The 15,847-nt window shown below is 34.9% G+C and overlaps 1 protein-coding gene across 4 annotated transcripts in view; it reads left to right on the forward strand.

The window, feature by feature from the left end:
- The window catches only part of PHKB (phosphorylase kinase regulatory subunit beta), a 248,296-nt gene that overhangs the window by 99,768 nt on the left and 132,681 nt on the right, over nt 1-15,847 (forward strand). For all 4 annotated transcript variants that reach the window (XM_072632135.1, XM_072632137.1, XM_072632134.1 and 1 more), the window contains one exon: nt 9,175-9,238. In XM_072632135.1, the coding sequence (XP_072488236.1) occupies nt 9,175-9,238 (64 nt within the window). The remainder of the gene's footprint in view (nt 1-9,174; nt 9,239-15,847) is intronic.

A 15,847-nucleotide genomic window follows, 5' to 3' on the forward strand; every position in this document is an offset into this window, starting at 1 on the left:
TATGACATTAACCCTGTGAAGTAGGTGTGTCCTAGTGAGAAATACAGACTTCAGCTTGTTCTGTTGTAGCAGCTGCAAGTCAGTCTAGTCAATCATTAAGAGTTTTATTTTATGGTCTAACAGATAATTGTGATATTTTCCTAGCTACCTTATGTATGCAATATCAATCCCCCTCTCAACAGATCATGTTTTTTGAGCTGAGCAGAATGTAAAGCTTGCATTTATTGGGCTAGATGAAAAATCTGAAATGTTTGACATTGCTTACCTGATATTTCTTGGTACATTGCTTCAACTTTTGGTTTGTACATTTCTAACTCTTTTCCTTTCACTATTTTAAAAAAGTATATCTGAACTCAGCTTCTTCACCTCTGCCCACCCCTACCATGCCCTCCCTAGAACAGTTTCAAATGTCTTCTTTGTTGTACAAAGTAAAATTAGAATCTCCTTTTCAGTGGCAAGGGTGTGAATCCATTATAGCAGTTGGCACTCTGAGATTTCTGTCACCTCCAAAGGAGGGACTGTGACAATAGATAGATTTGGGGCTGGCATTTTCCTCCTAGTTCTATAGGATATATGATAAAGGTTCTATCAACTAGTTCAGAGCTACAAAAATATTATAGATCATCCACTCAGACCGCTTTGTTTTATGAGGAAGATGAGACCTAGAAAGGATAAATTGCTTGAGATCATATTTGAGGTCACACAGCTTAGAAGTGGCAGGGCCACCTTAAACTATGATCCTTTTATTTCAAATTCACTCTAATTTCTACTGTATATATATATACATACACACATATATATATGTGTGTATGTATGTATAAACGTGTGTATGGACACATACACATATGTCTTGCATAAATTGGACTGTGTAGTGGCAGACTTGGGTCTGACTGCCCTATGATTTTTCATTGTAGGCTCTCGTATGCCTCTGTACCTAGAGGACTAGTTGTGGAATTGATGAAGGATATGTGTGGTCCTATAGCTTCTGGAATGTAGTAGACAGGTACAAGAGCTTAGAATCACCAGTTTAGAGCTAGAAGGGACCTCAGAAATAATTGAGTCTAATCCCATCATTTTTCAGATGAGGAAATGAGGACCAGTAATGTTAATTGACTTGCCCAAAGTCACACAGGTGGTAAGTAGAAAAGTTGGGTACAACCTGTGAGTGAGTAGCAGCTCTCCTCCTCTTCCTCTTCTTCCTTCTCCTCTTCCTCTTCCTCTTTCTTCTCCTCTTCCTCCTCCTCCAGTGTTCCACCCCCCAAAAGCTGCCTTTTTTTCCTCTGGGTTTACTGGCTATACCTCGTACTCAAAGATCAAGTCTCAAACCCAATTCACTCTGGAGTTCATAGACTGGACAACAAGTCCCCACCCACTTAGCACAGAGTAGATGTAAATACTAAGTAGTAATTATTTCTCTTTTACCCAGGAACCCTGAGGTTCTTCTCCCAATTTGATTTTTTTTTTTTGATGAAACGGGCCATCCCTTGAGCAACTAATTAAAGAAGCCTGTTCATTGAATGGGTTGAATTCTCACTCAAAGTGAGAATGCTATAAGACCTTAGCGTGAAAGGACCAGGGTCTCACATTGCATTCTGGGCCATCTCCAGGCATCCTGATGAATATCCAGCTACTGGACCCAGATGACTCAGGAGGAGAAAGTAGGGCTGGTGACCTTGCACAGCCCTCTCTCCCTCAAATCAAAGTCAGCTGCAAGTCATGTCATCATCTTGATGTCATGGTTCTCTTCAAAAACAAAAGACAAACACAACAGCAACAACAACAAGATTTGGGATTTGAACCCATGTAGCACAACTTTAAATTCAGCAGGCTTTCCAACAGACTATGACCTTGCTGTCCTATTGTGTTTATACATACAATACCTTCCCTTATCTTTGCTATCTTTCATACTTCCTTTAAGGCTAACTCCAAGCACCACTTCTGTATTGTCCTCCCTCATCCCCTCACTTGAGTGTGTTCCCTCCTTTTCTGTATATTCCTGGACTAAAGAGAATGCATTCTCTTCTTTTCCATATATATTTTGACAGTACCATGGTATATCCATCACTTCTTACCTTGTATTATACTTGTTTACTGACATCATATTCCACACTTTGCCCTCTTGATTAGAATGTAAAACCCTTGATCGCAGGGATTAAGACCAAGTCTTTGAGTTACTCAGTTGTTCTTTCTTAGTCTCCGGATCATTATTTCCTTTTAAATAAAAACTACTTCTCCCTCATCATTTGAATTCCAGACAGATAACAACCTTGACTTTTGATGTTGCACTTTAAAAAGACATTTCTTCCTAAATCCTCTCTATGAAAACTTGTTCTTGTTTTCCCCAAACAGTAGCTTTTATGCCTTTCCTGCTAAATTTCCAAATCAGTTCATAATACTTCTTTTCTAGATGGCTTTTCAATGCCCAAAACAGATTCCTATTAATCCTCCTATCCCAGTTTGTTCTGTAGTCTCTCCTGGTACCTCCTAGAGTACCTGTCATCCCTAACACTTTTTTTCTTCTAAAACTATTTTTAGAAAGTCTTCCCATCTCTGATGCTCTTTTCAGAAATTCATTTTCTCTTTTCTTTCATTCTAACTCTGTCCCCTCCTCCCACCTCAACATAGTGATATATCTTGGGTCACCCTATCTGTGTAATCAGAACACAGCAAAAATCTGTAATTTTTTAAAACCACTTTAATCACTGATGTTATAACAGCTCCAGTTACATTTGGGTACTGTTACTCCTAAGTTCCCCCCACATGCAAAATGTACATCAGGCTCCAAGCTTTGAGTTTGTATATATGCATAAGGACAAATGAATTTAGTAAATGAATGATTTGAGACTAGTATTCCAGTGTCAAAGTTCATCAAACACCAAATTTAAGAAGAGCTTTTACACTTAAAAGCATAATTCGTTTTTTCATTTCTAAGTCATTGTATGACTGTAGAGATGTAATAAACATTAGGTTGAAGTTTTTGGTTTAATTTATTGGAAATGTGTCTCATATGCAGTTTTCTCATTTTTCCCAACTTCCTAAAAAAGAGAGTAACCAGTCACTAAAGTATCAAACAGGTATCTCCATAACATTTGATTCATTTAATGTTGCTTTTAGCATTCTATTTAAAAACTGAAACGATCATCTCTGCTAAACTTATTTCTCCCCCGACTTCTTTATTTTTATAATACCAAAATTTTCTAGTTACCTAGGTTAGAAAATTTGGAGTTGTCTTTAATTTTTTTCTCTTCCTGAAACTCTCTTCCTAGTTCCTTTTAGATTCCAAGTCCTGTTGCTTCCTCTACAATATTTCTCATATCTGTTCCCTTGCTTACATTTCCACTGCTACCTATGGAATTGATCTTGTAAATTCTGCCTTGGACTACTTGCAATAAGTTTTTGATAAAGAAAGAGAAAGCTCTAATTGTTCATTTAGCAAGTAAGCCTTACCTTTAGAAGGCATTAGAGTGACTTCAGGAATTTGGAATGTAATTTTAAACATAGAACACCCCTTTGTTTTAACTGTTTATGAAAGTGTTGATTATCAGCAAGGTTGTAAATAATTCAAGGGATTTAATTGCAACTGCATCTGCTTTGATGTCCTTTTTTGAATTATATTTTTATCTGTTTTTTCTCTGAGAACTCTTAATATGTTAATTGATAATTTTCTTTTGTTCTCATTCAATGTATAAAAATGTCTGTGAATCTTGTTCTTTTGGGAGAAATTGTCTAGTCTGAATTCTGGCCTCAGGTCTCTTCCCAGCAGTATTACAGTAAAAGCTTGTAAATTTGACATTATGGATTTATGTTCTTAACACTCCTAACAGGTATCTCTAATTATAGTCTCTTCAACTCTCCAATCCATTCTACACACTACTGCTACATGAATCTTCCCATTGTAGAACTCCAATAATATCACTGACTTAGAAATCTTCAGGAGCCCCACATTTCCTGACCTCTACAGAAAATCCAAATTCTTTTCTCTGTCATTCAGGGTCCTCTGTGATGTATTAACAGTCTATTTTCCAGTCTATTTGCTAATATATCAGAGATGATCCACCTCTGTCTCTTTGCCTATATAATTTCCTGTGCTTGGAATGCTTTCTGCTTTTTTTCAGTCCTACAATTCAAAGACCAATTCAAATGCCATTTTCTTCTTGTAATCTTTCTCTGAAAAAAAAAAAACCAAAAACAGCTTTGTTGTCTTTTGTTTTTAACATCACCATAATTCTCCTCTCCACCATGTAAACCCTTTGTAATGTACATCTCTGATAACCTAACTCCACACCGAGCCAGAAGTTTTTAAGATTTTATTTTTTACTTTTCTCAATTATTCTGTAAAATCATAAATTAAATTTAGAATACACTTTGAAGATCTTCTAGTCCAGCTTCTTAGTTTACATCTAAGAAGTTGAATTCCAGAGAAGTTAAGTGACTTGTCTAAGGTAACTAAAGTAACAAAATACAATTTTTACTGTACTTTATATCCCCTACTAATTTTAAATTCTGTGTGGGCAAGGACCATGTCTTTCTCATTTTTATAACCCTTTTATTTGTCTTTCATACAGTAGCTGCTAAAGAAAACTTTATTGAATTAAATAGACAGTAGCTCTAAACTTAACGTTTTTTGTGCATCTATATCCTTATTGACTGTATTCTTTACCCTTCAAGCTGTTAGAAATACTGTTGCTTAGAACTCCAACAGAGAGGATATAGGTGGATTGATACAAATCTATCACTACTCCTGGAAAAAAGTCAACAACTCATTCTATGAGTAACTTGGGGTCAGTTTTATTACCTCATATATTAAAAAGGAAGAGTCTTTTATTTATACATATCCCTCAATTGATAATACGTTATATTTCAATAACATTGAATTGTCATATAACAAAATATTTGAGCAACTGTTAATAGGTTAAGTTGAATTATTTGTGTGATCTTGTAAAATAAGGGGATTTTTTTTGAGTTTTCCTATCTTAGCTAGGCTGGAAGTATAAGTGCCGCTCTTGGGTGCAATCTCACAGCTGATCAGCGTAGATACTTTAACTTACTCCATTACCAATGGGGTCAGGTTGTCCTTCCTGAGGGAACCTGGTATCCACCTACCTTGGGGGCTCACCATATAGGTATTGGACTTAGTATAACCACACAGTTGCCATTAGTCCCACTGCAGCTCAGAAGTCCTAAGTTCAAGTGATCTACCAGTCTTCTAGGTACTAGGAGTTAGGCATGACTAGTCTTTTAGTTTTTTAAATATATTTTTATTAATATGTTTTATTTTTACTTTACCCACATTTCCTAATATATTCCTCATTCCTCTCTCTTCCAGAGATCAATTCTTTATATACTAAAGAATAAAAAGGCCAAAATTCTAGTTCAGCAAAATTGATAGATCAAATTAATAGATCAAAAGAGTTTGATGTTAGGTACAGTGTTTCACATTCATAATCTCCTACTTCTGCATGCCTTCTTATATTTCTTTGGGACTCAACTTGTCCATTATAATTTTGAAAAACTCAGTTGCATGTTTTGTTGTTCTTTTAATTTATGTTATAGTGATTATGCATATGGTTTTTTTAGTTTCGTTCTGCTTAGAACTTTGCAGCAATTGGTGGTACATCTTTCCATTATTCTCCTTATTTATCTTCGTTATTTCTTGTAGGACTGTAGTATTGTATTACATTCATGTACCACAACTTGTTTGTCTATTCCCTAATTGATGGGCATCTAGTTTGTTTCTAGTTTTTGATACTACAAAAAAAATGCTACTATTTTGGTGAATGTGGGGGAAAAATCTACATTAAAACCCATAATGTGAAGAATTTCTTGTTACCTCTATGACAAAATAGAATTTGACTAGCTGACATAATCCTTCATATTCTAATATTAATCTGCTTTTCCAGCTTTATTGCATACTACTGTCCTTCACATGCTTTTTATTCCATGCAAATTTAATTCTCGAATTCATCCTCCCCTCTCTCCAGCTCTGCATTTGTGTAGACTATCCATCTTGTCTGCAATACACTACTTATTTATCCCTCCCTATTGAAGTCCTTTTCATCAGAGTGAACAACACTGAGTTCTGTCTCTTCCATGAAGACTTTCTCAGTCATTCAAGCAAATGAGATCTCAAGTTTTTCTAGTTACCTTTGTCATGTTCTACCTTCTATCCTACTTACTTAATGCAGTTATCACTTACCTTTCCAAGTAGACTTCAAACTTTTAGAAATCAGAAAAGTTATTTTTTCAACTTTGGATCCCTGGTGTCTAGGACTAGATTTGTGTAGGTACTAACTGTTTATATGTTTACTAAACTGATTTGTATACTATTACCTATTTACTCTCTTTGCCTACAAAATGAAACTTCCATTTTGAAGTGAGCCAGATATCTTGCACAGGGATAAAAATAACTAGAAATTATTGAATTTAAATATTGGTGAAGTATCTTTAGATCTGGTTACTCAACATGTGGCATTCAGATAACAGTTTAAATACCTTCTTTTCTATTTAATTCAGGAAGTATTTACTAAGTAACTATAGCCCTAATATTGAGGATGATATTAGGGAGAGCCATTTTTACCCACTCTCACAAAACTTGTCTTGGTACCATTGTGAAAGCTATAACCTTAGTCTGAGTTTATTTCACTGATTGGCCATTACACAGGTTACCTTCAAACCTTTTTCTGAGCTTTCCTTTAACTGTGTAGGATACTATCATCCTCTTAGTCATGCAAATTCTCTAACAACCCCAGTGTCTTCTTCAGCTTCTGACTCTTACCTCACATATCTTTCTTGTTGTCAAATCTTGTAATTTCTTCCTTTACAGTAGGAAGTCCTCTCTTCTATATACTCTTCTCTCCGCTATCACAACCATTACCCTCATCAGCTTTTGCCTTGATCAGGAGTGGGGAACCTGCAGTCTCAAGGCCACATGAGGCCTTCTAGGTCCTTGGGTGTGGCCTTTTGACTGAGTCCAAGTTTTGCAGAACAAATCTTTTTATTAAGAGAATCTGTTCTGTGAAATTTGGATTCGGTCAAAGGACTACACTTGAGGACCTAGAGAGCCACATGTGGTTCCCTACCCCTGGCCTAGACTGTTATAATAATAGTAATATCTTAATACATGATATGATGTGATATAATATAATAATCTTCTAGTTGGTCTCCCTTCTTTAAGTCTTTCCCCATTCCAATCTATCTTCCACTCAGCTGCTCAAATGATTTTCTTTAAGTTTAAGTAACCACATTACTCCCCTACCCAATAAGCTGTAGTTGCTTCCTATTCCCTATTAGATCAACTATAAAGTCCTCTGTTTAGCATTTAAACCCCTTCACAACTTAGTCTTTTCCTTTCTTAGTCCCATCCTTTCCAGAGAAGGAGACCTTCACTTCTAGGCTGTAAACTTGGGTGACTGGAAGAATGATTGTGGCTTTTAACAGAAGCAGGGAATTTAGGTGGTAGTGGGTTTATTGGGAAAGGTAATGGGTTCTCTTTGGAAATGTTGAGTTTCAGTTATGGGATACTCAGGTGATTGTCAAGTAGGCAGTTAGACATATAGGACTAATTGTTGTCTAACATATAGTTAGACATACAGGACTAATACTCAGGAAAGAAGTGAAGGCTGAAAATGCAGATTTGGGAGTCATCTGTATAGAGATGATAATTGAGCAAATGGGAACTGATAAGTTCACTGAGATCGAATGTAGAAGAGAACACCAAGAACAAGGCATTTGAATATATCTCATATAGGAAGCAGGACTTGGAAACTCTCCTACTAAGGAGACCAAGAAAGATCAATCTGACATCCAGTGAAATCCAGTGAAACACAACAGAGTAGCGTTACCTAAACCCAGAAAGAGTAGACTGTCTAGAATGGAGGAGGGTGGTCAGTTATATGGTATAGCTGGCTTGAGGAGAAATGAGATTTGAAACAGCAGCTGTAGGAAGATACAGTGCACAATGGAGAGTCAGGCATGGAAAACTAAATGGATTGGTGTCTAAGAATAAGGATTCATTTGAGATGAAGTTATTGAAATTTGTCGTGGGATAGATGTATGAAATACAGCAGCAGAGTTGTATGAAATCCATCAGAATAGTTTAATATCATGTGATTAGGATCTGAAAAGACTAATAGTTGAAATAATTCAGGCATGGGCTTTGGACAGGAATGAATGGTAATAGAACAAGAGGATAAGGGATTCAAGGGCAGAGGACAGTGTAATATTGATTTCATTAACTTCAAGGTCACAATTTTGAAGGAATAAAAGTGAGACTAATCAAATGATGATGATGATAATAACAACAATAAACTTTCATATTGCATCTGCCATGTACCAGATATTGTGCCAAGTGATTTACAAGTATTTTCTCCTTTGATTCCCAATATAACCCTATTATTACCAACAGGGCAGTAGTAGTGGCCTGGAAAAGCGGAGAAGGGTGAAATGTCTTGAGACTAGTTGTGAAGGTAGTACTTTGTGAACCCTAAAAGCATTATGTAAATATAAATTCACTTCTTCCTTCTAATGTTATATACAGAATTATGAAGTATTATATATTAGAATATATTCCTTAGGCTAAGAATCCCAATCCACTAAAAATATGTTACATGAATTGCCAAAAGAGAAGTGGAGAAATGAGAAGACAAATTAAAAAAAAATTTTTTTTTAAATTCTTGCGACTATTAATATGGCATTAAATACCTTCTATCATATTCTTGAACAAACCATCTTTGAATGGATATATTTGTCTGCACTCAATAGTAAGTATATAAGGTATTAGATCTATCCCCCCAAATTTCCACCTAGATTGTTTCATTACATTGATCTAAAACTGATGATTTTTAACATAATAATTAGTGAGCATTTTTTCCTACCCTATACCTTCTTGTCAAGTTCACTCTTTTAAGTTAGGTATTAGAACTTAATACTGAAAATCCTTTTACTGTCAAGAGCATGACCCAAAATCTAGATGAAGGTGAACCAGAATTTCCCCTCCAAAATGATCACTTACTACAGCAAAGGACAAGTAAAAATGATAAAGGGATGATCTCTGTCATTGCTCCTCTGGTTAAGAAGAGTATTAACAAAGGAAAAGGGCTTTTTCAGATGTTGGGTTTTATTTCTGTGCCTAGATTGTTAGAGTACCAAATGTCTTTTTTTCTTCCTCTTTTCCAGCTCTGTTGGCTTAGCAAAAGCAGCTCTAGAAGCAATTAATGGATTCAACCTCTTTGGCAACCAGGTAAAAAAAATACCCCAGACTTTAAGAAACAATTATGTTAATTTGAACTACATTTTCAATGAACTCTGGTTAGTCTTTAACAAATTACTTTCAGTCTAGATTAACGGATGTAAAAATTAGGTGGCAAATTAAACCCAAACTTTAATGTATGGGTTTTTCTTTTTGCTTCCTTTTAAAAAATGGATCAATAAAGTGTCAGTTTTCTTATAAAACTCTTCTCTAATAAAATCAGCTGGGTCCTTCATAAAGAGATCTCATTTTCTTGACTTCATAGCTACTTTCCTCCTGTAGTCCACCTTTGTTCTTTTAGGATTTTTAAGTCTCTTAGAATTTCTCTTCCTTTTATATGGTTCACTTTTTATGTAGAGTCCTGTTGAGGGTTGCCTAAATGAGGTCAGTCTTCCCCACTTTTCACATCTTTATTCCTACTTCTGAGCTTTTGCTACTTTACCCCTATCCAAATCCTGCTCATCCTTTGATATGCAAGCCTTGACCTACTTCTTCCATTAGCTTACTTGCTCTTACATTGTTTTGGCATTTACTCCTGTATCATATGGTCTGGGGATGATCTTTCTCAGTTTCATTTCTGTATGCCATCTTCAGTGTCATGTTTAAGAAGTTTAAGAGACATAATTTCTGGATAATTTAATAACTTTATTAGTAATTCTAGCATTTTAAATAAACGGTCAGTGACATTCTCAAATGCCAAAGACCCTCATGGCTAACAGCTTATATGTCTTTGGAAAAGGAGTGTTCCTGGGGGTGGCAGTCAACTCCGATTGGTTAACACTTAATAAGAGGTTAACTTTACAAAGAGAATTGAGGTCACTCCAATGAGGGGCTGAGATTACCATGGGCAATCCAGACAAAGAATCTATATACCCTACCCAAGCTTGAGCTAGTTGGGTGGAGTAGCAATACCCAGGATGAGAAAAATGAGAGACTGGACAAGGAAATAGGACAGGGAAAAAATCTGGGAATCTTTCCCATCTTATTAATAATTAACTATTAATGTGAGAGAAACAATCATTTCTCTCATCAACTACATTAAGAACTTTCATGTAGAAAGATGGTTTAGACATCCTTTGGTTAGAGGGGACAACATAGAGAAATGGCTGAAAACTGTGGAGGCAGATTTTGGGTTAATGTAAAGGAGTGCTGTTTAACAGTGAGAGCTGTTCCAAAGGGTGATGGGCTACCTTGGGGAGAATGCTTAAAGTGGAAGCTGAATGATAGTTTCTCAAGCATGTTGTGGGGGGCCAAGGGGGAGATTCCTATTCAAGTACAGGTTGGACAAGATAACTTTGGAAGATTCTGTGACACTTTGTTACTGTAGGCCTCTAGGGCCAGGCTTTGAAAATGGTGCTTTATGCCTAAGTAGATAGACACTTTGTAAATACTTAATCATAGAATCTCAGATTTGGAAGGGACCTCAGATCTAATCTGAGGCCCGATCTAACACTCTTCCTTGTTGTTACACAAATCCTTTGTGTGATATTCCTGAGAATTTGAATTGAATAACCACAGCTTATTTCAGACAGAAATAAAGCAGAATTGTTTATTCCTTTAACCAAACAGCTGTCACATACTGCAAATAGAACAGATATCTTCTAGTTTTACAGTGTCCTTATCAGAGAGAATCTTAGTTTTTATAAATTCCTTCTCAGCTTTGTTTCTGATATGGAAAATTGTGCAAAATCCAACTTTGAAAATATATTTCTCCCCCATTCTCTGTTAATTAAAAATGCTTCTGCTCAACATAGCTCATTAGAAAGTACATATGATGCTTGTAGTCTTTAAGCATCTCAATAATATTGTTACCTGTACTTGAAAAAGTAGAGATCTAGTTAAAAGTCAATGACTGATAAGGTAGTGACATAATGAAGAAACGGTGACATGCAAAGGAAGACCCAGACATCCTTTCCAGAATTGTTTGCTCTAGACTATGCAAATCAAAAAAGTATTCTTAGTTATTTCAGAGAATATCAGTACTGCAGTTTGCAAATTTTGATTCTATGCTCTTAGCTAAATTAACATAGAATTTTCAAAATTACAACCTCTGCTTATAGCATGGTCTATGGCTTCTTTAAGATGTTCTCAATTTCAAAATTAGAACCCTATGGTAAATACAGGCAAGAAGAAAGGAAATAGTTTACATTTGATTTTTTTGAATCCAAAAGGAAAAGAAGAATAACCCTTTAGAATATTTTCTTTGTGAGTTCTTTTTGCATGTAACATAGGGGAAAAGCCAAGAATCTTTTATTACTTATTAAACTTTTGAAGAATGCATCTATTCTATAGAATATAGTGAAAGGATGGCTCCTGATGTCTAATAGGCTAGCATTTAACCAATGGGCTTCATCCCTGAGAAGTTTGGTTATATTCAGAAGACGATGGTTCTCAAGACTTGGATCCAAGATGTACTAATTGTATGCCCTTGGGAAAGTCATTGATCCTTTCTAATCCTAAGTTTTGTCATCTGGATAATGGGAGATATTGATGCTTGATTTCCTTCCTCCCAGAGAAGTACTACCATAACTATGAGTTGCTGTTTTTAATGGAGGGAATTTTATTTACTTTTGTAAAGATTTTTGCCTTTACTTAGACTTCACTTTAATTTTTTTAAAGAACCTAATCTTTGTTTTTTGAAATGAAAATCAGTCAAAATATCATTGAACTCAAAAAATGGATCCCTTTTAAGGTATCATTTTTACATTTGAAGATATTTCAGAGGTCATGTAGAGTAGATTTCATTTTAAAATTTAAGCTTAATGATTAATTAAATTGGGTATTTGAGTATGCTACTAGTTTAGATTACACATAGATATGAGAGAGGAGGGAGAAAATGTCAGGGAGATAAAAGATGACAGATTGACAAATGGTAGTAATAGATGGTATCAGAAAGATATGTTTTTTGGAAGATAATGGTCTATTTTCTTCCCACTTACATGTAAAAAATTTCTTTAACATTCTTTTAAAAAAAGTTTTGAGTTCCAAATTCTGTCTTTTCCTCCTTCCCCTGCCCCCTTTCTCAGGCATTAAATAATCTGATAGAGGTTATACATGTGCCATCATTTAAAACATATTCCATGTTAGTCATTTTATGGAAGAAAACTTGAACCAAAAAAAAAAGAAAAAAGAAAGTGAAAAATGATATGCTTTGATCTATCTTTAGACTCCATCAGTTCTTTCCCTGGAAACATTATTTTTTTTTAAATTTGATCAATTTATTTGATTTCAGTTTTCAACAATCACTTCCATAAGTGATTTTTTAAAGTTTTTTAAAAAATTTATTAATTACATATTTTATTATATTTATATGTATATATTAATTTAATTAATTAAAACAAAATTAATTTAATTTAAATTAAATTTTAAATTTTCTCCCCCTCCCTCCCCAAGACAGCATGAAATCTTGTATGGGTTCTACACTTATATTTTTAGTGAGTACATTTTCACATTAGACATGTTGCATAGAAGGATTAAAATGAATGGGAGAAACCATGGGGAGAAACCATGAGAAAAAACAAAAGAAAACATAAGACAAGAGAAAATAGTCTGGTTCATTTTACTGTTTTGATCCCATAGTTCTTTCTCTGAATGTGAATAGCATTTTGCATCGAGTTCTTTGTGAATGTTATAGGTTCTTGCATTGCTGCGGAGGGCTATGTCTATCAGAAACAGTCCTCACACACTGTGGCTATTACTATGTACAATGTTTTCTGGGTTCTGCTCATTTCACTCAGCATCAGTTTATTTAAGTCTTTCCAGGTTTTTCTGAAGTCTGAGTGTTCAACATTTCTTATAGCATAGTAGTCTTCCATTATATTCATATACCACAACTTGTTCAGCCATTCCCCAATTGATGGGCCTTCCTTTAATTTCCAGTTCTTAGCCACCACAAAAAGAGCTGCTATAAATATTTTTGTACACCTGAGACCTTTTTGCATTTAAGATCTCTTTGGAATACAGCCCTAGAAGCAGTATTGATGAGTCAAAAGGTATGTATATTTTTGTAGCCCTTTGGGCATAGTTCCAAATTGCTCTTCAGAATGATTAGATCAGCTCATAGCTGCACCAGCAATGAATTAGCATTGCAACTCTCCCACATCTTCTCCAATATTTATCATCTTCCTGTTTTGTCATATTAGCCAATCTGATAGCTATGATGTGGTACCTCAGAGTTTTGATTTGCATCTCTCCAATCAATAATGATTTAGAGCATTTTTTTCATATGATTATAGATAGCTTTAGTTTCTTCCTCTGAGAACTGCCTCTTCATATCCTTTGACCATTTATCAATTGGGTAATGACTTGTATTCTTTTACATTTGATTCAGTTCTCTATATATTTTAGAATTGAGGCCTTTATCACAGACACTAGTTGCAAAAATTCTTTCCCAGTTTTCTGCTTCCCTCCTAATCTTGGTTACATTGGGTTTGTTTGTGCAAACCTTTTCAATTTAATGTAATCCAAATTACCCATTTTGCACTTCAAAATGTTCTCTATCTCTTGTTTGGTCAAAAATTTCTCCACTCTCCATAAATCTGACAAATACACTATTCCTTGCTCCCCTAATTTGTTTGTAGTACATCTTTATAGCTAGATTATGTATCCTTTTGTACTTTATTCCTGTTTATGGTATCAGGTATTGGTCTATGCCCGGTTTCCGCCACACTGTTATCCAGTTTTCCCAGCAATTTTTGTCCAACAGTGAGTTCTTATCCCAGAAACTGGGATCTTTGACTACTGTGTCTTGAGTACCTAAACTATTCCAGTGATCTACCCCTCTCTTTCTTAGCTAGTACCAAGTGGTTTTGCTGATTGCTGCTTTATACTACAATTTGAGATCTCGTATGGCTAGGCTACCTTCCCAAGCATTTGTTTTCATTAATGATATTCTGTTCTTCCTGATGAATTTTGCTATTATTTTTTTTAACTCTAGAAATTAATTTTCTGGTAGTTTGATTTGTATGGCACTGAATAAGTACATTAATTTAGATAGAATTGTCATTTTTATTATGTTAACTTGGCCTACCCATGAGCAACTGATGTTTTACAAGTTACTTAGAACAGATAGTATATTTCATCATGCATCCCTTGGGATTTTCTTGGATCATTGTATTGCTGAGAACAGGTAAGTCATTCATAGTGGATCATCACACAATATTGTATTTACTGTGTACAATGTTGTCCTTGTTCTGCTCGCTTCACTGCATCAGTTTATGTAAATCAGAAAGATTTCTAAAGAGAGAAGAGTAAACACAAACCCTCTCCCCATCACACACAGTTACACAGATAGACTCACACAAATACACACATAAGCACACAGAGACAGTTTGCTTTGAACTGAGAAGAAACTCGCTTTGATAGTCATAGACTATATCCACGACTATCCAACCACCTCAGAAATATAGACTGTGATCTGTAAGAAGAATCAAGAAAGAGTATAGATGTTTCAGCCGATCTATCCCAACAAGTGACTTGCTCAAAGATGTGCCTTACTGTTAACAGTTCAAGTACTATTCCTTTATATGTGATAGTACTTTTATTACTGTACAAACTAAGAATAAAAATTTAATTTTTGGAAAAATCTAAACTACCATTTGGAAACATGGTATTCTACTGTAGCCAGAATATATTCAGGAAATAGAAGATGAAAAACCTTGTCTTTAATCAGGCACTTTATTGAAATGTGTATATTTCTCATATTCCTTTTCCTCAAATTAGAGAGACATGAGCTGAAGTCAAAAATTAAAACATGGTGACTAGGGAAGTTGTTTATGGCATACAAAATATTCCGCACTATGCAGTCATCCCTTTGATGTTTTCAGATGTGAATGGTGATTGGTCCATTTAGTGAACCGTAAAAAAAAATCCCTTTACAAAGTAATATTTACTGATAAAACCTACATATCTTTTAGCTCACTAGGTATCCATGTTGTAATTTAGGGCCTTGAGCATGGAATAATTTTAAAAGCAGAATAATAAGTATATAATTATGAAAAGTCAAATATTTCCTCATTTTAATAAGAATAAATAGAAACCTTGTGAACTAACTCTAGAAATTTGGTAAGATGGTGGGATTTTTGCTTTTTGAAATGTTTTCCTGAGAGCATATCTGAGCAATACAAAATAAAATGGAGATTGGGAAACTAACAATACAGTTCATCTAATTAGTATACAGCAACAAAGTAGTTAACTAAAGCTAGAAATCCAAAGTACGTTTTCATATTAGTTAAATAATGCAGGTATTTGTCCAAATTTCTAATTCTCTTCTTACTTTATATACATAGTCTGGCTTGATAACTTTTCTGTTTGAAGAAATTTAAGAAGATAAGTTTACTTTTAACTATGAACTAAGTATTGGCATACAGATAAAAAATGCCTGCTCCTATCATTTTCGTTGTCTGATTATCCCTCCCCAACAAGCCCTGAGCATCCCTCCTCTCTGCCTTAATTCATGATGTGGTCTACCCTACCAGAGTGTCCTCTGTCTTTATTTCATCTTCTCCTTTAATCAAATAATATTTCCATAAAAATTTGCTCATGATCTCACTATGTACAATAGGATTCCTTGTCTACTTTGACCCACAGTAATAACTCTTC

The sequence above is a fragment of the Notamacropus eugenii genome, chromosome 1 (assembly GCF_028372415.1).
Source record: "Notamacropus eugenii isolate mMacEug1 chromosome 1, mMacEug1.pri_v2, whole genome shotgun sequence".
NCBI classification, from domain to species: Eukaryota; Metazoa; Chordata; class Mammalia; order Diprotodontia; family Macropodidae; genus Notamacropus; species Notamacropus eugenii.